At 36.0% G+C, this 27,252-nt stretch overlaps 1 protein-coding gene across 3 annotated transcripts; it reads left to right on the top strand.

The window, feature by feature from the left end:
- The first annotated feature begins 439 nt into the window (after positions 1-439).
- On the top strand, positions 440-13,643 carry LOC136410446 (uncharacterized). Of its 3 annotated transcripts, XM_066392607.1 has the most exons (4): positions 602-742; positions 9,605-9,839; positions 12,584-12,635; positions 13,355-13,643. In XM_066392607.1, the coding sequence occupies exons 1-3, from the start codon at positions 725-727 to the stop codon at positions 12,607-12,609; spliced, it is 279 nt and encodes a 92-aa protein (XP_066248704.1). In that variant the 5' UTR covers positions 602-724; the 3' UTR covers positions 12,610-12,635; positions 13,355-13,643. The 3 variants fall into 3 exon arrangements, with proteins under 3 accessions (XP_066248703.1, XP_066248702.1, XP_066248704.1); XM_066392606.1 differs by lacking the exons at positions 602-742; positions 12,584-12,635 and adding an exon at positions 440-582; XM_066392605.1 differs by lacking the exon at positions 12,584-12,635 and having other exon boundaries at positions 601-742.
- Positions 13,644-27,252: the final 13,609 nt, after the last annotated feature.

Here is a 27,252-nt window from a genome sequence, read left to right as displayed (position 1 = left end):
CGCTTATGACCACCGCTACTAAACGGCCAATATCAATCTCAGTCACACGATAAATTTAAAAGTAAAACCAATAAATTTCTAGAGAACGTTACAGGCATAAAAAATACTGTCCTCTTCTAACCTCTTGAGAGATACCAAACGGCGTAATGTGATGTAGTTTCACGTCTACCCCTTCCGCAAGGCAAAAACTGAATCTTTAGGCCTCTCTCAGCTGATTTGTTAACAAAGTCTTATCGAATCAATTATCTAGAACAACATTGTCCAACCTTCCATGTCAGCACTAGGCGGAAATTCCGCTCACAAGCTACACATGACCCATTTTAAATCCCGGAAGCCCCGGAACGCATCCTCTCCACCTACGTGTGATGTGGAATGGACTCGATGGCGACCTTCACCGTGATCTGGTAGTTCTTCCGGCGTCTCGGACGTCGCTATACCTCGACGTCGCTTGGCCTCGACTGCGAGGCTGCATTTTCAATAGGTACCTATATATAACTCTACACGATTCTGCCCCGCATCTGTCTACAGCAGTTCACCCACCTAGAGCACCCGTAGAAGTAGGCGTCCAACATCATGAGATTCGTAAGTGTCAAAGAAAAGCTTTCTTGCAGCCGATGGTGATGGTGCCGTTCCTCACCAACAGTTTTTAGTGTGCGATTTTCCGAGCTTTTCGCGTGTTTATCAGTGCCCGTTTTGGATTAGGTTTGAGATTGTGTGTGTATGGATGATGCGGCTTCAGGTGGTAAATATATGCTTAAGAAAAAGGGAAATTTCTAATTAAAATTCTCCGAAGAAGAAAAACGCGAAGCTTTACAATGTAATACCTCCTTTGCGAGTAACTTGATCCCAATTAGATAAGCGTGGATGTATGTTTTCAGTTTCCTTATAAGAGTGCTCGCTCAGATTTTTGCGCTTCTTACAATTGCCTTTAAGTGTTTTTTCGCAGAAAAATTTCTTCACTTTTAAAACAATTATTCATTAATCCGTATTCGGCTATTTTTTTACAGCTAAATTAGATTTTAGAGTGGCTTTACATTGGGGTGTGAAATTATTCAGATCATTAATAAGAAGCAAGTAGTGATTTATCTGCTCTGATAACGGTAATTAGTGGTTCGAAATTTGTGTCAATGAGGAATTAACTGGCTATGAATTCTAAGCATGCGAATGTAAAGGAAAAAGGGTTTAACATAATAAAATAATAAGCTGTGCAAAACTTTACAATAATGAGAAACTATTCGATAAAAAACCATGACGCAAAAACTCTAGGACATTTCATAGATTTGCAATGCAATGCGACACTCCTCCATGTCATCTCTTAGTCACCATTCAAAGAAACTTTCAGTTTTTAATTTCTCAGATATGCAGAAAAGCACATCTTTAAACATATTTTAACCACTCAGATTACTTCAAGTTGGTCACTCCAAGTCACTATCTTCAACTTAACGTACAGTTCTTTTGATAAGTTAAAATGAATTATTACTATAGTCAAATATAACCAACTTGGTTTAGGTTGATTCCGGTTAATTCAGGTAAATTCTTGCTCGATAATATTGTTTCAGCAGTACCCTTCCGCTCAACTATAATTTTCAGGATTCTTTGTCGATCATTAATTTCTTCCAAATTTCCTCCTTGTTAATTATTATTCTCTTCAAGCTCTTCATAACAAATCAGATGATTAATTAAAGTGATTTATTACTCGTCCAGGATTCTTTCATATTAATTATTTGCTCCTTCAGCTAGCTCAGATTACTTGTTATTATCTCTGTATGGCTTCAAGTTAACTCGAGTTATTTTGCATTGCATATTCCCACACTTTATCAAATTTTATGGCGCGTTTTTTTCGTCCTTGTTAGTTCGTAGATAATGGAAGCAAAGATCGGAATTAACCTATAGATGGCGAGTGGAGTACGATTAACCTGAATTTACCTCATGAGGATTTATTTTTTAAGGCGTTTTTCAAAAACATCGATCGGCCTGACAAGGGTTTTTTACAATCGTAGTGATTGCAGAAGTAGCGATCCTTGCCTATCATGGACTAAAATGAAAGCTCATCATGCATAGGAAACCTTGAGTTAATCTGAGGAGCGCATTTTTGGACTTGTCTAATTAAATAAATACTTAAAATTACTTGGCAGATGCTTGAATACATCCTCTTCAAGTACCTATTTAATTCCAGGGTACGTCTGGTTCCTTCAAATGAATTATTACTTTTCTTGAATGTTATAAAGATATTTGTGGTTAATTTGGGCTAATTAGGACTAGTTTTTTTATTGATAAAAACGTCAATTAGTTCATATTGTGTGAGAGTTCTTGCAGCTGTCACATATCGATGGATTGCTTACTGCCAGGTTTCTTTCATGCCATTCTCTATTAACTCACGTTAATTTTTTATTGATTAATATCAGGTTAATACACGTTCCTTCTATCAGTGAACTATCACTAGTGGATTGTCATTATTTATTTTAATTTTTCTTAATTTCTTCACGTTGTTGTATGAAATATCTCACGTCACTTAGACTGATTTATTAGTTATTAAATACTGTCACATTGCTCCAAGCTAGCTTCGGTGAGGTGAGTTTGGTTTATGCTTGACGAATTTCAATAAATTCATGTTAATACAGTGATCTTTAGTTTCTCGATTGGTCATTAGGTACTTCCATGCTGGCTTTACAACTTTGAGTTGGACGACAACTTTCAATTTCTTTTCAAACAGCACGTAACCTCATATGTAACAATTTTCTTAAAATTCCATCCCATTCGATTAATTTCGTGTTATTACACCAATTTTCATATAAATTACCTTTCAAGTAGGTATTCAATTTCCGTTCTTGTCGTATAATGCATGGGAATATCGAAATTTACCGGAACGTTGTGTTATTGGCATTAATATTAAATTAATGTGGTTAATTGCTTCCTTAATTTTGAAGATCTTTGGTGGCGTTATTAAGAGTTGCAGTAAACAGGCCAATGTAGATTAATTTGCTACATCAAACCCCTATAGATAGTAAAAACGTTACGAAATGAAAAAGTAATTTTTACACTTTCCATTTATGTAATTGCCTCGGGTCTTCGACAAAATTTCTTATTTTTGATTGCAACTAACATATGGGACAAGAATCAAAATCTGCCTCTCCCTGAGCACACCGAGACAGATGGTAAGTACGAAGAAAGTAGATGTATCAAAATTTATCAAAATCACGATAAATTCTCTTTATGTAGGAAATTGCTATCAGTGGCGTAAGTGATGTGACTCAAAAATTTCGGCATAATTCACAGATACATTCACTTAAAAAGTATGCAGTAAGTAGAGCATTGATTTATACGAAGGTTTTTCGATCGACACGTGAAATAAAAACCTGTTTAATTTCCAGTTTACGCATACACACATCGTTTTTAAGCGAAATAACGAGTTAATTCAACTTGGTCAAGACTAAAAGGAAACAACGCGTGTTTGGTAATTCTAGGCAAATGTTACAAACATTTTTATTAAAATTTCTGGTGTTTTTACCTGTACACATCGTGAATTCGATTGCCCAACGGTCATCGTTAATCGTGACCTTTAATTCACTTCGACAAAACTTCGTTTTTACGTACGGCATAAATTGGCTGGTATATTGAACCAAAAAATTCCTTCGCATGATCGTAGTTTATTATCGATTTTATTGATTAAGTTTTTACATAGAATTTTGCTTTTTCTGCACGATTAAACCAATAATGGAGTATAGGAAGGCCTATATGTGCAAGGCAATTTCATGCGAGGTAATATAATTTTGGTGAGATTGCAAACTTGTGCAAGCAGCAGGGTTCATACATTTAAAAAATATTAATTTGGTAATTTTCGTTTTACACGTTATACGGACCAAAAAAATTGATTAATGGTTTTTTTTAACGGTTTTAATGATTTTTTGGAAAAATCTTGAAGAGATGCTCGACCTGATGTTCTGACGGCCGGGTAGGGTGGGATTCGCCGAGGCGACTACCCACTAAAAACCTCAAGTTGAAAGAATTCGACTCCGGAACTATCCCTGAAAGACATATCGTTTTTCGGTCCTGTTGTATTGCTTTTCGCCCTTTGTGCAATCAAAGGGCTTCGCACCTCCCCATTCTCGATTTGTGCCTTTTCCAGTTGCACTTTTCCTCCTTTCAATCATATTGTCTATGCTCTTTTGGTCCCGTACCGTGTGGCCATCGATTCTAATATATACATCTGACAGAAATTTTTGCTTTTTCCTTCGGCAATTGAAATTGTTCTTGCACGTTTACGTTTTCTCCTGAGATGCTTCTCTTTGCGTTGTGGCATCCATTCGTGCACGGCCGTCCTTGGGTGTTTCGTATTGACCTTCTATAGTCTTTCTTGACGTCTTTGCCCTAAGGGCTGGTTTCTGATGATGCAATAGGCCGTTCCTTCGTCAGGCCCGCAGTCCAAGCATTCCCCGGTTTTACCCACTGAATCTTCATCTTTCTGCCTTCTGCGTCTGTTATCTCTCCCCCTCCTGCAGGGCTGGTTACCCGGACTCGAGGGAGGAGGCATCCAGGGGTCTCCACGTGTCTACGCGAGTAGGTCTTTTACCCCCCCATCAACGGTTTACTTTTGGTCGGTTTTTACTCTAATTTTGCATGAAATTTATCTCTTTGAAAATTTTCTATTAACTTCCACGACACGTTATACATCCGTGAATAGACTCAATCAACAGCAAATTACAACGGTGAATTTATGGGATTAATGGAAAAGTTTCGCCGATAACGTGCCCGAATTTATTACGCGTAAATCGCAAGTGAAAGTGATTATGAAGATCCTTCGACATATAGCTTCATTAATAGGAATGTTATAAATCAGAATTTGCCGATTCCAATCTAGTTTTCAAATAATAACCTTTATTCCCAAGATTGCCTAAATAGATAAATCGAGTTATAACGCTTCCGTAAGGAACTAATAAGAAATCCTTATTTGGTAAATATGAGCTTCCTTATTAACAAAGTTGCCTTTTATAATATTTGTCCTCTCTTAATTACCAGGTGTTTAATTGTAAAAGCTCGAACAACTAATTTGAATTCATTTACATATTACACGTTATTAAATATGAAGAAATAAATTTGTGTTAAATTAGCGACCGTGCCGTTCTGCTCGAGGAATTTAAGTGATTTTCAGTTTATGCTTTCTTGCGATGAACAAAAAGAGGTTTAATTCCATCAAAATAGGCGAAACACGTTTTTTATCCTTTAAATCGGTTAACAACAATTATTCTTTTCATGGCCAATGAGCGGTCTTATGATCGTTTGAAACACCCATTCTAAGCAAAAAAAATCTGCTAAATTCCGGATCTTGCACTTTACAGATCTGAAGGGTACGCACAAGCGCCACAATCAATAATATCTGTTAATGCCAGCTTAAATTAGCATGCAATAAAATATACAATACTAATAATTGTGCATTTATTATTTGCAAACATACACTGAACTCTAACCCAGTTGCTTACCAACCTTAATATGATTTATAATAGGCTTGCAAGTGGCTATTAACGAACGTGTTTTAGCAAATCTGTCATTTATAATCTCAGCATTAACTTCTAAGGTATTATGTCATGCATATATAATTTGTTTTATCCACTATTTGCGGTGTGTGGGTACAAGAAATTGATATTTGTTAATACATTGTTCTCATCGATAGAATGTTTCTTAAGCTATTACTTTCTTAACAGCACTAGAGGTATTCAACCGTCCGCAGCCACTTAATTTTTGAAAAAAATTGTGTTTGATAATTAAGGTAAAATTTTTGATGCCGCCACTGGAATTGTGCTAAGTAGGAAATGCATTGACGTGGGTCTCGTGTTTCTAAAGCCACATATTTTTCAAATTATCCAATAATTTTTATTTGTTTCGCATTCGAGATAAACACATCTGGTACTGCCACTGGATCTATGCTAAAGTGTTGAATATTTTTAAACTGTCGTATAGTCGAATGACAAAGAAAATGGCGCCACCACTTAAACTGCATATTTTTATGCAAAAACTGCATATTTTTCTTCAAGCTCTTCTATAATTACTTTATATTATTCACTATTTACTTTATATTGTTCATTAAAATGCATTAGTGAAGGTGTGTTTCTGAATTACAAATTTTTTAGTCATCAAATAGACTTTTTTGATTGAAGACGGGAGAGTGGGATCATTTTCCGTAAAATTCTTCTATCTCCTATCCATGTTCTGCAACAAAGTTCATTGGCGTAGGCGTCTCCTTATACAGTCGAGACACACCATCAGTGAAACTGCGTTGAAATTCCCATTTGCCTTTGAAACTGAAGGCACTCGTGCATTCTTCAATCAATCCTTCAATGTCTCCTTGCTTTTCAACCATAAACACGCCCCCGCATTCCTTTATCTCTCCTTCTCTCTCAAACGTCAATTTAATAACCCATTTTTCTGCATTAAATGGGTTATCAATACCATATCAGCAGCGCCAATCAGCATGGCGTAACGGCCCTCACACACATACACTTTGCTCGTGTCCAGCAACAGTACCAACGGCAGCAATTACCCGGCAACTGTTATGCAGATTTTTTCCGAATTGACGAATGTTATGGCAAAGAATCAGACCGTGAAACTCACGAAATCCCCGGCATTAACCGTTTATTGTTACAACAGAATACGCGTTCTCCAACTGCCCACACATTAGAACTGTCAGCTCCAATCGAGTTATACATCAGTCGCTGTTTGGCGAAAAAAAGCTCTTTGAAAGCTCTCTGCGGGTCGCTAATTAAAGTTTCGGGTTGGCAACTAGCTACATGATTATAATTTGAAAGATCCCATAAACTCCTAAGGCGCAATTTACTCAGCCTGATTTTCTCCATGCAAACCAACCATAATACGTAATGCTGCAGCAATTCCGTTTTCCATGTGTAGAAACCCTAATTAGCATTTAGGCCTATAATACGCACAATGATACTTTATTCCATTCAGGAACTATTGAAACGTGCGATTTTTAAATGACACGCGCCAAATTACATAACTTGCACATAATAACACGGATTAGCATAGTGTTCTTCCGACGTTGCCACTCGCGTTATTACCCGTAGGCCCGATCAAGGTCTCATCGTAAGCAACCATGATCCTGCAACTGCTGCTGTTACTGTACGCCGCGGCAACGTCGCTCTATAGCGGGTACTACCTGCGAACGTGACATAGTACGACCGGCTGATCAGTGTGGCCTTGCGGATCCAAGGTCGTATAGTGCTTTCGCCACTATTGAAGAATGCAACAGGAGCTATCCGCAAGGCATTTCTTCACTGACCATTGAGAAAGGCGCGGTGCAGGGTCTCCTGCTATGCGCTTGTTGCCAATGCCGTTAACAAGCAGGATTTGCCCAGGATATGGGTAGCTTTTTATGGTTTTCTTGTGCGTCATAGTGGGCTTGGTTTTTTGCTGTGACATGCACTTCGTTGTCGTACATGACGTGAAAGGTCTTTGCTGAAAGGGTTCCGCTGAGATTTGCCGCGATATCGTTCAGTCAGTAATTAGCTCTACATCACTCTTTCCAGTGTTAGCACTAATGCTTTTAGTTTGCATATGCTGCACAGTATGCCCCATCACAATGCACCTGGGTGCTGGTTGCGGAACGCACTTCAGATCTGACACTTTATATCAGAGTCTGCGTTCCGAAATACGGCTCATGGTGTGGGTGGGTTCATAGAGTGAGTGTCACAGTGGGTCACAGTTGTTTAACCAATCTATGGTTCAATTGCACAACCTAGATATGCAACAGTAAATAATCACATTGTATTAATTAACTAAATTATGTTGAAAAATCCATTGGCACAACGAATTTCACAACTTTCACAGCCAAAATCCTAATTTAATAAATACAGCCATTGTTTAAATTTATGGTTTACCCGTATAAGCCCGTGTATGTGAATGGACATTATTTGATAAATAGCTTGGTTATTTTTGTAATTATGATGTTATTTACAAGACAGCGATCTATACATAATTTGCCAACAATCTTAATGAAATGAGGCATTTTCTGTTGAATAAATATCATCAGGCTTCGATAAATCATTCCGCGCACTCGAGGATGGCGCTACCTCTCCTAAGCTTACCGAGCAAGTTTCTCAAAGCTTTTCAATACCTAAATTTATTTGACACGCTCATAATTGCTCTTAATTGGTTGTAGTAATTCGTTATGTGAAATTCACACATTATAGTGATGTTATGTAAATTGGTCCGGTTACCGCATAAAATAAAACGTATCACGGTGACACAATGGAAATGCTTTAACATCATCATCCACGACCTTGTTTTCTTCTCTGAAGATAATCGGTTAATGCAGCACGTTCTCATGCACGATTGCAAATGCGTACAACTGTATTGTAAAAGCGACATGTATATAAACTCGTTCTCGTAAAAAAAAGAAAACTTGCCATCAATAAAGAAAAGAGAGGTGAAAGTCAAAGGAGAGTAACATCCATTTACACATAAATAACATTTTGATGTAATGGAACTTATACATAAACCGCGTATAGGTAATGACAAGATAATTGGGGCTTTTAATTTTAAGAAAAAGTTTAATTGAAGGAATTAGTGTTATCATACATTTTTGTCAGGTAATTTATATATGAGCATAAACATAATGCGTAATAAATTGCCGATTTCGTAACATAAAGTGAACTTTCTTAGGGTAGAACGCCCAGAGCTTTTATTCTGAAAGTCTTTTAGTATTGAAAAAAGAAGTCTCTGGTGAACGTTCCACGAAACGGTTGCAAAGTCGAGGTTATTTTAATCAAAAGTATTTGCCGAGACTATTATGAAATCAACCAAATGACTAAATAGAATTGTTACTAATACAACGTTATCTTATGGTACAATAAACAACAACAATAAATAATAAAATATCACGTTTAAACTCATGAATTTTTCAAGACTTCTTTGCCACATGAATGAGAGAGAAAATTCAATCAATGGTGCTCATTAAATCCAACACCGTTTTAATCATTCAAAAATAGCATGATCGTGGAATAATGAAAAGGAAATTGATTACTACCTACGATGAAAATGGCTTACCTTATTAACTCGACAGCTTTCACTCTAAAAATAAGCCTTGTGGATCATGATATATCATCGCAAATGACTATTTTACCCGAAACTATTGAGTTACAAAGCAACAAGGGATAATATTTGAAGAAGTAGTTCATCAAATTAATAATGGGCAAATTAGGACATTCATACAAGCCGAACGAAATTGGATATTTTCTTGTTTGATTTGATTGTGAAGGTTCTGTTTAGTTAATTAAGGGTTTGCAAGCACTGAAAGCTGCGGTTTTATGTTTAAAAATATTTTTCTTTTGTAAATATGAGCTTCAGCAAATAAGTTTGCCGTAATGTTCGCCATTACCTTTGGTGGTAAGATCTTGGTTTCTATCGGAACTAGCTTGAGCTAAAAATAGTACCGATCGACGCTACAGAAAAAGACATAACGCAACGGGATTTCCATACTTCATAAAGTATGAGTTTTAGATCTATCCTTCAGTCTTCAGAGTCATTACTTCTTTTTAAATAACATTTTTGCTCGTCGAATTCCGAATTTAGACCATATTTTTTCTAATTTTTCTAGACTTTTATCTCCGCCTGTATAGCCTGTCTCGCAGCTGTAGCAAGAGCTCAGTTCGGAGGCTTCGGCTTCTCTTCATATGGGGGTTACGGCCTCGATAGTGCCTTAACGTCAGTTAGAGACCAACGAGACAACCCGGGACCTGTGGTTTTCCCTCCATCGCCCCCTGACAATGGAGAAACAAGCGGAGTGGTTGTAGGTGCTTCTGGATATGGATTCGTGCCACCGCATAGTCCAAGTAAGACTTAAAGTCTTTCAGCCATTATTGAGTACAGAGAGATCATTATCATTAGAGAGATTCATATCTAGTCAGCTGTGAAGTTTGTTGAAGAAAAGAACGTACGTCGATAAAAGTAAGTAAAGAGATGTAGGCTCCTTTATCAAAAATTAACTTTGAAGTCATTTTGCGGAATATGATCAAGCTACGACCTACTCTTTATCTTCTATTTCTCTTGTGTAAAATCCCACAGCTGGATAGATATGAAATTTAAATGATCTCATAGTAGTTACACTTGCATGACGTAGTTTCATCCTCAAATATCGTGGTTATACGCGGAAACTAACTTGCATAAGACTTTTTTTTTATATGTTGTTTCTTTATCGAGCATAATGCAAAATTAGTGTTTCACTCCTGGGTTTCCTCATGAAAAAGTATCACGATCGCATTCCTTTCGTCTTAAGCTCAATGAAATTACATTCGGTCACACGAATTTGAAATAACGTGTCCAAAGACGCGATTTGTTCGACCCATTCAAAAATTTGCAACTTAATTTGGAGTTGCAACCACTGACTTGGAAAGAAAGATAATTTTACGCGATCGTAAAACGGTTCGTATAATTGATAATTTGTAGTGGTAAAAGCATATTACAGTTTCCGCATGATCAGTCATCACGCATGTAATAACGTATTACATTCACCAATCGTTATTAAGTTGTTCGAGAACGTGGGTGCTAATGACTCGTAGAAATGGAAACCCTTAAAACCAAATTGGACAAAACACTTTCTTCAATTATTATTACGCTAACGAATTGCGCCTATTAATCATTGATCAGGGGCATTCATTGATCTAAAGAGAAATTAATGAAAACAATCAAAGCCGTAAGCAGATGTTCCACCGGCATGCCAGATGACGAAAATTTTAATTACGACCTGTGATATTTAAACATTTACCAGTTGTGATTTACCACCGCCGATTATAAACATTGTGAAAGGACAATGCACAGAAACGTCTCGAAAAAGTGCATCTTTTTTATGGGACTGTTACTTCCCGGTGGGCAATTGGAAGCCGAGTAACAAGCGGTGGAATTGAATTATCATGGGCCTCAAATTTTTAGTTATAAAAGAAGTGATTTGTGAGTGAAGATAAGAAAAAGAGTTAAAAGAATCGAGTGAAAGTATGTGACAACCACATACGGGCCAGAAACGTGATGTAAGAGTCTTGATCAAGCCGAGTCTCAAAACTTAGTGAGATTAAGACTCTGAGTTTGCCAGTCTTAAGTAGGAAGAGCAGCAATCTAATCTAAAAATAGTGATGAAAACTTAGATACTTAGAATAAATATTTTTAAGCAACCATAGATTTTAGGACTAACGACATTTCCATGGTTATTGCATTTACTATTAAATAGCTACGGAGGAAATAATAGAAAATTTAAAGAGGAAATGGAGAAAAAAACAGCATGAAACTACATACTGAAAAGTAGCCTTAAAAGGAACAACTACAATTACTTATTTGATGTTTCCCTAAAAGCTCTCAAACTGTAGCAGGGGGGACATTGGTAGAGCTTTCTGATATGTGATAGAAAGGGAGAAATTATTCTAATTCAGCATAAAATATAAATTTCTCCATCGTAAAATGTTCAGTGTAAACCTAATCAATTTGCTTCAAATGTTATTTGTTGCTACTTGACTATGTTTATATCGGTAAAGGTTATCATTATGGGCTGAGGTAAAATAGCAGGGGATTCATCAAATCGACTAGTTTAACATCTTTATCCAGTATCATCTGATTTATCATCTATGGAATTTAATATATCAAATAATTCTCTATAAATTCAGTAGTGCACTCTGAGAGGATGGAAGAAGGTTTTTTTCAAATAATCAATGCTAGACCAAAAAATTTCGCATTTTTTGGTCCAGCACTTGAGGTATTTTGTTCAGTTTCTTTAGAAATACCGTTAATACTCCTAAGTCTAATTAACCTACATTTGTCAAGAGCTTAAAGTTCTTTAATCATGCACAGAATGTGGAAGATTATTTATTGTGCTACTTAACCTTTACGGAATCTATTCTTGTTATTAATCAAATCTTTCACATATTTCTTATCTGCTTACACATTACAATCTCAACAGAATCAATAAACTTTACTTCCCTATAAGGGATTGATTCAATTACAATATCTTCCCTCTCACACTCCCAATGCCTCCTTCCCAGGACCCAATTAGACATTGTCCTCATGTCCTTAGCTGCTACAATCAGAATTTTCAATTAATTAGTTTAAAAACAATACCTCGATATTGAGTACACAGGGACAGAAATCCCGAGAAACCCCTCAACATTTCTAATGATTTTTGGCCGGTGTCTTTGAGATTTTAGCTCGTTTTTCCTCAAGTCAAGGAGAATTTATCGCCCTACAACAAGGTTGAATTTAAATTGGGGCATTGTATTGAGGCGGTCACTTCTTAGGACATCTGATAAGAACAAAAGGGCCCCAAATTGGGAATTGCGGTTGGGGTTGTCCCGATATCTTGAAGAGTATGTCGTGGCTGCAAAACAATGGGCTTAGTAATTTAGAGGGAAAATTCACATCATATTGTAACTGTAGTTAGATCCATTTTCATTAGGATTCCAGCAAAGTAGAAATTGTTGATATATTCATCTAATAACAACATATTGAAGACATTGCATCCTTCATACAGATCGGCTTGTGGTCATTAAAAAGTTTAATTTAAAACGTTGACTGATATGACGGATTTCTCTTTCAGGTTCTAGGTCTAGAAACCTTATTTAGATGTTTGATGCTTTAGTCTACGTGAGGTAAGATTCAATTTACTATAATATACTCGCTGTTATATCCGTAAAACCTCTTGCGAAATCGCATTAATTCGCAATAAAGGTTAATGAAACTGGAAGGTTTCAAACGATCCTTGAACTTAATCGTTGGGTCGAAAAAATTGTTAATTGAAAAATGTTATTATATGAGAGGTTGATTAGTAGATTTAACCAGGAAGTCTGGTGATTTTTGGGGGAGAACCCTCAAAATAGCGAATCAAGGTGTTTTTCATTGTCCTTGAGAGGCAAAATTCGGAACCTTGTGTGCTACCTCAGATCCTCTCGTCTTACTTCACGGTAATGCTTGATGTCAATCAAGTTATGCAACAAATACACTACAGAACATTGGGATCAGGAAATCCCCTACCGGTTTCCGTATACTCGTATAACACCACATAAACCATGTGATCCATTATGTTGTCAATAAATAATTCATTACTGAAAATTCCATTCAATCCTGCAACTAGTACCATAAACGGTCATTTATTATTACAATTTGTACTGCCACCGGAAATTATTTATTTTATTCACTTCCAGCTGGACAGTATGCATCACTTTTTGACCTCTAAACACAGATGCATATTATAAGGGAATGTTGGTGCATCAAAACCACATTTTGGAAATAAACAACATTTGAGCATTAGTCTCAAGAACATGTTTTTTCTCGTATTGCAAGATTCTAATATTTGGTTTCTGATTTCCAGGGGGTCCATCAGGAAAAGTGAGATATTATTACGCGTTCTTCTAGCCGTCGGATATACCAAACCTGGAATCTCACTCCCATATTAGGGCCCCGCTGTGGCTATGTAAAATTATGTATATATAAACAGGGTGTCCAACACTGCCGTGTAAATAAGATAGTATATAGTAGCCAGTTTTTGGCAGCTTGTTAAATAGTATTAAGTCCCGTTGTAGCCTTTAGGTATTTAATTTAATTCTTAATTATAAATGCAAATGTCGACATGTGCAATAATAATATTTATTTCAAATAAATTTAGGTTTTTTTAGTCGATTGTGTGCATACGTGTTTCCCAATCCTTTTTACTTCAAAAATGCAACGAGGAGAGAGTGCGTCCTCATCACCATAATAATTACGCTAATAATTATTTCTTAACAAAGCAATTAACATGATGGTAAGTAGTGAATGCACCGACAATTCTTAAGTGCATACAACACGACAAGAGTGATGGTTACGGTACCACAAAAGCTTCCTTTTTCATCTGTCACGTGCATCAGACCATGCGGCAGCCTTTCTTCTTAAGTGAAGATTTTAATTGAGTCTTTGATTTACGCAATATGAATTTTAAAAGGAATTCTGTATTTTTTTATCGTGGTAAAATTTGCAGAGATCAAATAAGAACTTTGTGATTTTTCCAATGAGCCTGATGAATCTAAAATCCTTAAAAATCATGGAATACAGAAAAAAACTAGAAGTGACATTGTCAGAAGTAGATTTTCTTGACTTTTCCTTATGGCTACTTTAAGATGCACAGTTCTCGGGAGTTTAACTAAGAATCCTAGAGTGTTATTTGGCTGTTATATTATGTGAATTCCGGAGATTTCATCAACACCCTGGATTTTCCTATACAGTCTATCTCAAATTGAATTCCCACGTGTTCAAATCTTGGAAACTGTAAGAGCTACGAAGCTGGCTAAATAACTGTTCAGGTTTTTGAGAAATTTTGAGAACGCTAAAATGATGCAATTATCACAAATAATCAAAAATTGTCTATTTTACAAGCAAATTTTTGAGTGAAGGCCGCGGTAAAACATACAATTTTAAGGTAATATTTAGGTTTTCTACGAGTTTTTCTAGATATCAAATTGGATTTGTAAATTTTTGGTTGAAGTGTGAAATAGTTTTTTTTAAATTCTTTTAAAGATTTTTTTAAAAATAAAAGAAAAGAAGGATTTAACATTCGTATAATCGTTTTTTTACATTAAATTCAAACAAATAATTTTTTTTTTAATTTTCAACCAATGATGTCATTAACCCTCTTTAACAATGACCTTTGACTATCTACTGTGAAAATTTTGAATATCTGATTGATAAAAATCAATTGATTTTTGAGTAAAATATCTAGTGAGGACGTTTTGGGCATCGTTCACATTTTAGAATTTTTAGTGACAGAGAAAGTGTCGTAGCGATTGAAATAAATGGAAATCCGATGGTGCAATGTCCGGCGAGTATCGTGGGTGAGGGAGCATTTCTCTACCCTATTCATAAATAATTGTTTCTAGGGTTCGTCTTACATACTGCGGCTTTACATTATCGTGTTCCAGAATAACACATTCTCCGTTGACGTTCGCTGGACATTTTCCAATTAACGATTGATTTACTTCATCCAATTGGTCACAGTAAAGTGTAGCAGTCATAGTTTGTCTAGGGGCAAGCACTTTAAAATGACCGATTCCTCAAGTGCCCCATCAAACTCGCAAAAGCACCTTTTTAGGATGTAAACCTGACTTAGCAGTATTTCGTAACAATTCATGCGGAGAGAGTCACTGCTCTTTGCATTTTGGATTATCATACAGGACCAATTGTTCTGTAGTGTGCCATTTGAGTAGTAAATTGCGAGTGGTAGGTCGGTTTTCTTCCAACAGATTATGTGGGACTCAAACACCTACTCTGCTTATTTTACCAATCGGCTGCAAATATTTTTGAATGGTCGATAACGGATTTACTTCCATTTCCATCCTTAACAAGTTAGGGTTTAAAATTGTTGATCTTCCTAACTGGTACGAGTCGGAAAGATGAAAATTTCAAGATATTTTTGGCTGGCCATTTACAAGTAACGAAGGCATATTGACCTTAAAATGTCTTTGAAACGACTGTGAAGTACACATTCAGCTGATAAGTGATAAAGAAATATTGGCATGCGCACAAATGACATTACTTCTCAGTTCCCCTTATAAATGGCTACTCGAAAGGCATTCTCCCTTCACCAACCCAAACTTTTTTAACCCTACAGCGGTGGTGCCCTATAGCTTGACGTGAATAGTGGCGCCGAGTCTGGTAGACCCAGGGTATTTTTTATATATAAATTAATAAAATACTTTTATTTTTCAATAGTACAAAGTTTCTATAAATAGCTTTAATGTAAACATAAAGTTTTATTATTTATTTAGAATCTTGTCTTATTTTTTATCAAAGTTTAACTGAACCTTATAATTCTTAACATCGTCATGTTTAAATTAATAAATTAAAAAATCGTTTAAAAAAAGTTAAGAAGTGTTTATTTTGGTTAAATAATAATTTATTAAAAATGTTCTTTATTTGACGACCCAGTGACACATCTTTCACAGATAATTTTAGTGTGGGATAAACATAGGAATTTTCTACATTTTTCGCAACGATGCCTCGTTTTATTGTCCATTGTATCATGATGTCTTAAGAATACACGTGAGCACTTCAACCTATAGCTTCTTACGGTCAAACTAGAACAAACCTTAAATTCAGTGATTTATGCATATTTGGCTTTTAGTTATCTACTATATTATAGATCCGAAAGTAAATAAAACGTGGTGAATTGGGTAGGTGTCTAACAAATAATTGAAAAGAAAAGGAAGCTCCCATATTTTTCCAGATCTTACTTTTTGTTTTACCCGGATTTGTGAAAAAAATAAAATCTCAATGAACTTTACAATTAATGACGCCACCAGTGGCGCCGGGTCTATATGACTCAAATAGCCTAATTTTCAGTTACTAAGAAATAACAATTAATTGGCGATAGAACCACGTATTAGTTAACCCAACGCTAGGAAGGTACTATGAGTCGCAGAGTCACTACTGCAATACTGTTGCAACAGGAGAGCCATTGATGACGCAGCGAATCTCACAGACTCGCCGCCACCGCTCAAGGGTTGAGGAGATTTCTCGAAATTTTCTAATTTCTAAACTTTGCCTACATTTCAAATCCAGATTATACTCAAGAAAAATGAAAAGTAGAACTTTATAAAAATAAAAATAGAGATGCAGTAAGATGGCGTGGTTCCAGATTCTATTCAAACACCCTCTGATTTGCCAGTTTTTCCGTTTCCAAAGGATTAATCCTCCAACCTTGAGATGAACAACGACCCAACTTCCTATAGACCTTTTCGTCACGTTGATTTATAGTCGTCCAACAAGCAGGAAAAAATAAACTGTTTATATATTCATAGATTACGAAAGAGCGGGATTTTTAACATCACTTCGAGACTGAACACTCATGACAATGATAGAGTGAGGTGTCACATGTCTGCGAAAATTTAAATGCCAAGGTATTGTGTAGACTGGGGGATATTTCGCGGATAAAGGGATGTTTTTCAAGCTTTACGGCGCGTGAAGCCGTTGAATAAAACATAAAAGTGTCATTCCGATGCGTTTTGATTTTATGGCTGCGTAGCTATATAATAAGAAGTTGGCCCTTTATTTAGAAATTGCCTTAAACAGAATGTTTCAAAGATCTTTACTTAATATGCCTACCCGCAAGTCCATTTCGTTGGCAAGAACTCTTCAAAGGCCGTAACATTTTACTTTTTATTTCTCCATTTCCGAGCAGACTTTTCTATTTTCGATCATACTTGAAATGGAGTTTTAATATCCAGAGTGATGCCAAGCAAGCTCTCGTATTTCCTCTTTTGAATTCCAGATTTTCGTTAATATATTGAAAATTATTCTTGACTCGAAAAAAATCCTCCATCAAAGCAAGATACCTTATCCCACAATATATGGCTAGTAAAACACGTCGAAGCAAAACAAAGGGCAGAGAAGATTATCATTTCTTTGAGCCACCGGAGAAATATTGCTTTTTTATGTTGAGGAATTGAAATAAAACCGCTAAAGGTCCAGTTATGGCCGGTTTTATTACAATTTTAATACCGCAAACATATATTCCTGCAGGCTATAGGGCTCTGAATAATATTGCGTCAGACATAAGGGCCTTAAGGGTTTAGCTTCGGATCCGTATGAATTACTATCAGGCCTCATTTCGCAGTTTATGATGCCTCTGTTATTAACATAAGACTTCCTGAATTCGCAAGCCCCTAGGCGAGTGTAAAATTTTATGTTTTTATTTTAGTAATTGCGTTTTTTGCCACCCCATCTGTGCGTTAATGAACACTATTTTTACCTCAATGATGCATCGTAACTTCCAGGCACTCGGTGTGGCTAGATTATCTCTAATTATTGCTATTAGGCAATCATTTTGTTATTAATAATATAATTTTTTGTTTCCACATGCAAGCAAATTTAAACAATGTGAGTTTAACCTTAACAACTCTTTTGTCTAAGTTCTTATGTCGCTAATTATCATTATTCAACGTGACGCAATGCGTGTTTTCACCTGGAAGTTGCATTAATTTGAATGATATTTGAATTATCGATTTTCCCCCTTTTCATTGTTTTATTGATCAGGAAATACATTGAAATCACACATACCTGCTTATAAGACAAAATAGTTATTGTGGTGAATTGGGTCAATGCAATACCAGTCAATAAAAAAATAATTATCCACCAAAGTAAGGAAAAATTACACGTGATTGATAAAAAAATGTCGTTTAAAAACCCTGAGCATATATGTGATTAAGGCAATTAGCAACGGTTAATTAGAATATTCATTAAAGTAATGTTCCACGGTGCGGTGCAAAAATTGCTTAATCGGGAGATTTGAGATGCGTCATGCACGCAGCAATATCGATATGCAAATTACCACCTATTGAAACTTATTCAATTAGTAGGTATTTAAAATTCTTTAAAATCAGTTAAATCCTAACGTGAATTTGATGATGTCAAGTGTCCACACAATGCGCTCACGCAATACGTTTAGGTATCAACTAACGTGCATCTAATTTAAAAGTTTGTTTTCTCTTTTTGGTTTATCTACCTATATCCACTGCAACTTCGTAATTGCATTAATGCTATGTAAATTTGTCTTATTCCACGCGAAAGGAGCAAGAATGTGCATTGAGACACGCATGTAAAGAAAAAATGTCAATATAATGTGAAGCTATTTTAGCTTGGCACTATATGTAGTTGTGTACTAGATGAAAGTCTGTTTAGATTTCAGAATGGTTTAAGTATATTTAAATTTAAAAGTTTTGTGTAAGCAAAGTTTGCTCGATTTCTAGCCTATCGTGGTATAATATTCGCTTCCTCTCAGCTCAGATGATTTATGGGTAAATAACCAGGAAAACACAAAAGTTAAAGTTACCGACAAAATCATATAAATTGGTCGTTTTGGTTGGTTAAGGTTTGGCACTAGATAAAACCTATAACTTTGTATATTTTTCCAGGGAACTTTTAAAACTTACTTTCAGGAATTTCGCCTAAAAAGTGAATTTTTAAATCGCCAAAATACATGAATAATAACGAAAAATCCTTTTGTTAAAAAAAAGTATAGTGGGGTTACATCAATCATCCGAGAGAGCTGAAAATTGGCATATAGATAGAAAATAATAAACTAAGAAACTTTTTCCTTTGTAATTTTTCAAAATTTTGAGAAATAATGGTAGATTTTGAATGTTTTTGGAAAAAAATACAATTTGACAGTTATTATAGACAGTCATTTGTTTTTCTATTTGTATGTCATTTCTCATCAGTTCTGAAGCACAACCCAAAGGCAAAGTCAAAATTTACCCAAATTCATAAGTAAAAGAATTTCCGATATTATGCAGACTTCATGAGTCACACTGTATACAGCACATCTACAATTATAGGAAAGATGTAATAAAATAACATATGTATATAAGAATATATCTATCAATACTTTGTTTGGTATCCATTGGAATCGATAATACTCTGCAACTATCTTGGCATTGAAGAAACCAAGTTTTCACTGGCCTCTTGAGGAATTAAGAACCATTCTTGCAGAAGAACTCTTCGCAAAGAGTCTTTGCTTCTTATGTCATGTTCCGTAATTTGTGTTTGTAAGTGTGATGACTGGTGCTCAATAAGATTGAGGTCCGGGGACTGTGGAAAAGTTTTTAATACGTGAAAGACGTTATAATAATAGCCGTTCTTGAATAAGTCTAGAGAAATGTTTGGGGTCGTTGTCTTGCTGGAACCAATAAGCGTCATGAATTCTTAATTTAATGGCATTTTACTTCAGATTTTCACTTAAAATATGTTGGTACATAAACATGCTCCAACACCTCCAAGAGACATACAACTCCAAACCATTTGACTTTCTCCGCCATGCTTGACAGTGGGCTTTAGATACTGTTTTTCAGAGCTTTCCGATTTTCGCCATACATAAAGACGTCCGCCTGATTCAAAAATATAAAATTCACTTTCATCTGATAAGATTACTCGATGCCAGAACCCCATTAACTTATCCACATGATTTCTTGCAAACTGAACTTTTTACTTGCAACTGGTTTGGTTAATCTAAAGGTTTCTTCTGGTTACTCTGCCATGGAATGCAGCTGGTTTCAGAAGATGTCCAACAGTTTGAGCAGATACTTTACATCCAATAGCGTTCTTCAGATCCGGTGCGATTTTTGCGGACTTTTCGAAGGGTTTCATTTTACTTTACCGATAATAAAATTGCGTTCCTGGTTCTTTACCTTTCTTGGTTTTCATCCACGGATAATTGATAGGACATTTTCCGTATTCCTAAATTTGTTCATGACGTATTAAATGGTTTTATGAGCTTTTTTACACTTTTAGCAATGTCACGTAACGAATTTCCTGGTTTATGGAGGCTAACAATAAGATTACACATTTCAAGACTTAATTCGGAGACTTTTCAAGGAATGTTGATGGTTAATGTTGCAGTTAAATTTTTTAGCATGTAGAACTCGCTAGAAATAAACTGCAGAGATTAAAAACCTTAAGCAAGGAAAAAATGGAATACGTGTACATACAGTGGCTCGAAGTGAAAATGATACACCTATATTGAAGTCACTATTTATTAAATAAATTTTCATTTATTTAACAATAAACTAGTAGGGTCGAGTAGTAACTTGTTTGAAAGGTCTTTCGATTCTCGTTACAAAGATCCCCAATTTAACTAACTTTGATTCAGCAGTTTTCGAAAAATTTTATCAAAAGGTGTACCGTCTGATATGACTTAATGATGTGAAATTGGCAACAATCGAATCGAGAATCGAAAGACCTTTCAAAAAAGGTACTATTCGACCCTACTTTCCATTTAAGATCTCAGGGGTTTAACTCATCCCGGCTAGGGGGTTGATGTAAAAGGAGCGAGTTACGCATCCGGACATTTTTCGAAAATAAATTTTCAAGTACCTGAAAATGTCTTTGTTTCGTTTTCGATGCGCCGCCCTGTATAAATATAAAAAATGGAATACACGTATGTTTTGTCTTGGTGCGCGAATACTTTTTGTACCCACCGTATATTTTCAGATACATATTTTTTGCTAACGTATGTAGATATAAGCATAAACAAGACTGCCGTCGAACGAAGTCGGATTTTGGTCGCGTCGCAACAATTGAATTATTCATACGTGTTTTTCGAAACAATTTAAATTACGGAGAGTAACAAACCCTTAGAATGAATAGCAGCAAATCACAAACTCTACCACTGACCAGAGGCCATTAACACGTTGCAAAGTCGGGCTGAACTATTTAAACTTTATTTTACGTCCATTAGACGAATTTGGTTAATACCCAGAGCTTTTGCAATGTTATTTGTCAAGTCGATTAATTATGTTGTTTTGTCCTGCATAGCAATGTTTGTTTTTCCAATTGTGTGTGTTTATTTTCACCTGGGGGCTTAATAATAAAGTATTCAAACTAAATTTTCAGAGCAATAAATATTTCCATGGGATTCGGTACTACACATACGCAGCTTTAGGACCGCCTGTTTGTTGTCAACGTTTTAATGGCGCCATAAATTCTTCCCCAGAGACATCCCGTATAGAGAAGGCTTGCATCGAAAATTAAAAAATTCCTAACCATCTCTAGTCAAGAGCTCTAAATCGGGCTTAAAAAAATTAATTATAAAAATGTATTTTTTCTAGAGATCTAATTTCGAGCGTGGGCCCTAAAATTTTATTACGACCTGTTTGCTTTAAAGAAGATTAAAAAAGATTTGCATTAGACGATTTATACGGAGGGCCCGAAAAAATACAAAAGAGGGCTACAAACACAAAACGTAAGAGACTTAACGAAATTAGAATTAAAATTAATTCGTACAGAGGAATGGAGGAGTATACAAGAGTTTTATATTACATCTTCGAGTTGCCTGGATATAGTCGTTACCGGGCCCATTCTGTGTGTTTTTAATTTGGATTATTCGTGCGAGCTTTTAAATGAAAAAAAAAGACGTCAAAGGGAGGATTAATAAAGCGTTTCTGCCCGAGAGCTTTCTCTTATTGTCAAATTAGTCAAAGATGCTAATCTAACAACACCTCCATTCCATTTTGAACTAAGTCCACTATATCTGTGTTTATCCTTTGGCACTTGCCCTGGGGATGGCATTTTCCTCGAGTTTATCGAGTCCATTCTCTCACTAACTGGCCAGACGCTCACATTGTTTGGGCCTGAATATGAAAATTGGTTTTTGCTTAACGATTATGAGAACTTCGCTGAAATAGACCTTCATGTATATGAGCCACAATAAAGCTCTTATTTTCCTCAGAGCAATACGACATTTTCCTAATTTCACGGTTGCTCAGATGCCAACATAAATTAAGTTCAGTATTGAAAATAGAATAATAAACCAGAAATATTTTATGTCTCCGTGAGGGATATGTGAGATTAGAGCGTTATTTATATGACATTTCTTTATGGATGTAGGACAAAAGTTTACGTTAATATAAATCATTTCCTCACCCCCGGCTTTCTATAAGGCCGAAATTTTATGTATGGGCATAAAGCGTTTTCTTATTTGTTTCAAAATTCACGCTTCACACGATCCGGGTTTATATTATCCGTAAAATGTAGGTGTAAGAGAATTGATCGTGTATTTTTTATGGCCCGTAATATCGGAAATGATAGTCGTTTTCGAGGCTTGTCTCCTTTAAGTTAAGCGGTAATGGCTTAATAAAGAGGTCTTTGAAACACAAACGCTGGAATAGCAAAGAAAGTTTTTGTTGTTCATTGTACAAGTGGGCGAATTTAACTCACTTAACAGGAAATCATGTGAGGGATATCAACAGAACCTTGAAATGCTACCGCGCTTGAATCATTGGATAAATCTGACAATGTTCTAACGTTAGAGCTGAGGAGCCTAATTCCCTGGAATACAGGATTAGATTCCCTGACTGTAGCCCAGCTTTAAGTGACCTCATCAAGATGTCTCCTCCATTATAAGCGAATTATAGGCCGATGAGGAAGAAAAATTAAAAGGTTCTGCAATTTTTTTCTTCATTTCTATTGTAAAGTACCCCAGTTTACGCTTATGTGTTCTCTTACATTACTTGTATTACTTTCTCATGGAAACCTCAGGGCAATGTAACAACATAATTAGAGTATATTTATTTAGAAAGACAATCTCTTTGTCTGATCCAGCTAAACCATCGAATTGTAATTAACTGAGACCAAAGGTCTCACTACTGTTTAAGTTTCAAGCTACCCTTATTAATATACTCTAAAGAAGTCCATATACATATGTACATATATACCGGGTGATTCAAGAAGGTGGCTCGCTCTTATATCTTTTTTGTTTTTAAATTTAGAAAGTTGAAATTTGGAAGGAAGCTATATGGGAATAGAGTCGATTGATTGACATTAATGGCGTTTATCTAGAACTTTGGGTTTAACCGAAAATGACCTCAATTATCGGTTTTTAAACGTAATGCCCTGTAATTTTTTTCTTTTTCGGAATCTAGATGTCATTTTTAGTCTAAAAATATGTCATAAAAAAAAATTGGGGTTTTTTCATGTCAAGCTACGCCATTGAGGTATACGTATTAGGCATAATTTTAGGTCAGACTTATGGGGAAAAATACTATCTTGTCTTTTTCTTGACTACTTTTTCTTTTATAAACGATTTAAATACCGAAAACCGTTTTTAAAAATAAATGGGAAAAACTATTTTGAATTCTTGAATCACCCAGTATAAGGAAGATCTACACAGGGAAGTTAGAACTAATAGAAACGCTCTCGACACGTCTTCTCAGACACTTACATTTACACCAAAAAAGGGTCTTGCTCCTTACTTCTGCTCTTGTATTATCGAGAAGTGAATAGTGTTGTATTTTTAAAATCGCGTACACTTATTCCAACCCGGCACACTACAGTATTTGCGGAATGATCTTAGTCATAGGTTCCAATTTTTCTCAGGTTTTTTTATATCATTTTGTTCATTACAACCACACAGATGCTAAGAACTATGTTCCAAATTTCTTTTTATTCAAGGCTAAAGGATCTTAGCCGAGTTATCAAGCCGATTTAGAATCCATATGAGTCGATTGGGCCGAAAAGCAGGACATAGAAATTTTCGAAAATTTCCAGATGTGGGTGTTACCTATTTTTTATTGCCTTTTAAAGTTGGAACTCCAACATCTCGAGAACCCACGGCGAACTTGCCTTAAAAATGGCTCAAATATTATCACTTCAAAAGGAACCAAAAGCACTCCAACAAATCTCGAACTATTCGAATTTACACCGAGGCGAACCTCACCGATATGCCGAACTTCCAAACTAAGTTTAAACCCATATGCGGACTTACACACGAAGTTTCTTGTAATCTTTATGGAATAAGAATGTATCTGCTGGAGGGCTGCAACGATGAAGTTAGATAAAGTTTTAAGTAACTGTATTTTCCCACATGTGATTTTAAAGTTCTAGATCGACTTAAAACACTCTAAAAATGTCGGAATTTTACTTGCAAGTAAGGACATAAGAAATTTTCCTTTCAGGGCGATAATGGCAATTTACAATCAATTTAGGCAAACGAGGATTTTAAAATTTAATTTTTCGCCTCGTTGGAAACCTAATGCAATAAGGGAAATAATTGAGAGAGAACGGCATCAGTCTTCAACTCAGCAAATTTAAAGTTAAATTTAATTTGCTGTTATATGGTATTTAATATTTTATAACCATGATTTTAATGCATCTTGGAAGCCACTGCCACGTTGGGGTTGTTTTTGCTGATTTTAATCTCCCTGCATGCACCTATATACAAATTTGATATCTCCCCTATATGCAAGGGGCCCATTCCACCTCCCAGCTGCATACAAACGAGAAATGCACGAATGTATTCGGTCATAATGACCAAAATTGCTGGATCATGCATCCCCTGGCATAATTCCCTGCACTGTTGCCGCACTCGACATCAGCATGGGATAAAATCCAGGCTTTGCATCAAACATGGAAAATGCCGGAAAAACAAACTGCCAAAGCTCGAGATTAAAGCTTCGAGCTGGACCTTCCCGGAATCGAGATAAGGTATTTGGATTCTTGGTAAGTTTCCGTACAGGGTCGAAAGAATCAAGGGCGGAATAATGCCCCTCGAAATGCAGAGGACGTGATAAAACAAAACAAATTCCCGGACTTTAAAATAGATTTGTTGGTCAAAGGGGGTCCTTCTGTCCGCATTTCAAGTTCGGCAGAAGTGGACTTTTTTATTGGATTTCGAATTTTTATTGGGACCCAGGAAAAGGTTACACTGTGAAAGAAGGCAATATTGGCTGAGTTTTCCTGTTTCAAATGTTGAGACAAAAATAGCTGAAGACGAGGAAATGAAATAATAGGGAATCGGGCAAAAAATAGATCGTGACGAAGAAAAAATACCCGGGAAGATTTTTTTTTTTCAACTGACGAACCAAACTGCAGTGGTCTTTCCCCTATTGATCGAACTCTTCAAACTGCATTTAGCTCTCATAATGCTGGTCCGGACGGTTAGACGTGAGAGCAATATGACGGTCCAAGCAAATAGAATCAATATTGCTTTGGGAAATTGGATTTGTCTGTAAAAAAAGCACTTAGACTCGTAGGTAGGTTTATATACGGGAAATTAATGAAAGATCCCGAGAGTTATCGAAATTAAAAAGAAAAAATCTGGACGACATACCTGTGCAGACCAAACGGCAAATTTCGCTCTTTAGCTTGACAGATATAAATTAGACTTGGGAAACTTTATGTGTGATATATAAAGACCTGTCTTTACCACATTTTTCCAGCAGCAAATTAATATTCACGCTGGCAGGTAAAATGAAGAATATTGATATCAATCCTAAATAGAAGAGATTATTCAAATTCGGCCCTTAAAAGTCTTTTTGCATTAGCCGAGATCAAATTCAATCTAATTTCGTTGTTGTTTACCTCAGGAATACAGATGCATTGTTAAAGGACCCTTCTTCCAATTTTCTTTCCTTAATATACTGTTACATGAATACGAGCCGAGCCGGATTTGATTAAAACTTTTATGTGGTCTCGAAATTTTTAAAGTTGCTCGCCCCGTTCACCGATAATGCCGGTTAACTTTATTATAGGAGTTCTAAGTCAATTAGGGTATGAATATTAACGAGACGGGAGTTTCTTGCATGAATAAAAGTTTGAGAGGCATTGAGAGATATAATTGAGTTTCAAACGTAGTTTTTGGGATGCTGAAAATGGACTTAAGTTTAGTCTGATATGCCCATTTGATGAGGAAACTTTGAACAAATATTTCTATATAAATTGTTTTGCATTATGCAAATGAGGGGGTTATTTTTATCCACTAGTTCGTTCAGACCAGTTTTCAAATTTTCGGTTTCGGTTATTATTGCATGAAGGTAGGAACGAGTTCCGTCACCAATTCGTCCTGAAACTGTGGATTAACTAAAAGAAATTTCTTGCTGTTTCTATGATTTAACATCGAGGCAAATCAAACTTGTCCGCTGTGCCATGTTAGCGTGAGAGTAATTTATGAAATAACACAAAGAGTGTCAACCCCCAATTTTAATCGAATTAAAGTAGGTAATAAAACGTCACATATCGCCACCCTGCACGTTTAAGTCTAAGCGTATAAGCGTAAAACGTCGGGTAATAAAAACGATACTTTAACCAGAACTTTACGACGCCCTTAGTGCCTTTTTACTATTTCGCTTTCATGGTTTTATCCTGCAGTGCCCGGATCTTTAGCGTGCAAATTCGAAATTTCCTACTAAAACGTAGACAACATAACGGCCCTATAAAATCAAGTTTGCCATCAAATTTCCTCTCCTACAACGCAGAGATTTATTAATAAAACCCCGAATTGTCACTCTGCATCGTTGCATCCGCCCTATCAGGGCCACGTATCGATTCTATTTGGACAACAAAATCCACCCTTGCCCTTCTGTTTGGTCATCGGGGATGGATATAAAATTCAATCAATAAAGGGTTGCACTTTCCCTATCATGCATTTGTTACCAAGGGCCGGTGCGTTATGTCCTTGGCCCTGAGATTAAAGGGCACCGGCCAGGGCTGTACGGGACTATTTTAATTATTACATTAATTTGGACGAAAGTTTCGAAACGTAATTTGCATGGGAGATGATGCGGTATTGCGTCGGTTTACCCTTGAGGATAATTTAGTTTTGAGATACGTGTATAGATGACGATCTTGTTTCATGCGATATTCAGACAAAATTACATTATTGCCAAGAATCTCCCTGGAAGTATCGTGTTACATAAGAAGTATACTTTCGAGAAGCTTCATTGAAAATTAAATTACACCTTATAATAACCT

This window comes from Euwallacea similis, chromosome 8, assembly GCF_039881205.1.
Source record: "Euwallacea similis isolate ESF13 chromosome 8, ESF131.1, whole genome shotgun sequence".
Lineage (NCBI taxonomy): Eukaryota > Metazoa > Arthropoda > Insecta > Coleoptera > Curculionidae > Euwallacea > Euwallacea similis.
This window is presented reverse-complemented; position numbering and strand designations above follow the sequence as displayed.

Excerpts from the sequence above, each read along its gene's own strand:
- LOC136410446 (XM_066392605.1), top strand. Across the intron at positions 9,840-13,354 it reads CGTGCCACCGCATAGTCCAA|GGGGTCCATCAGGAAAAGTG; the intron begins GTAAGACTTAAA and ends TCTGATTTCCAG.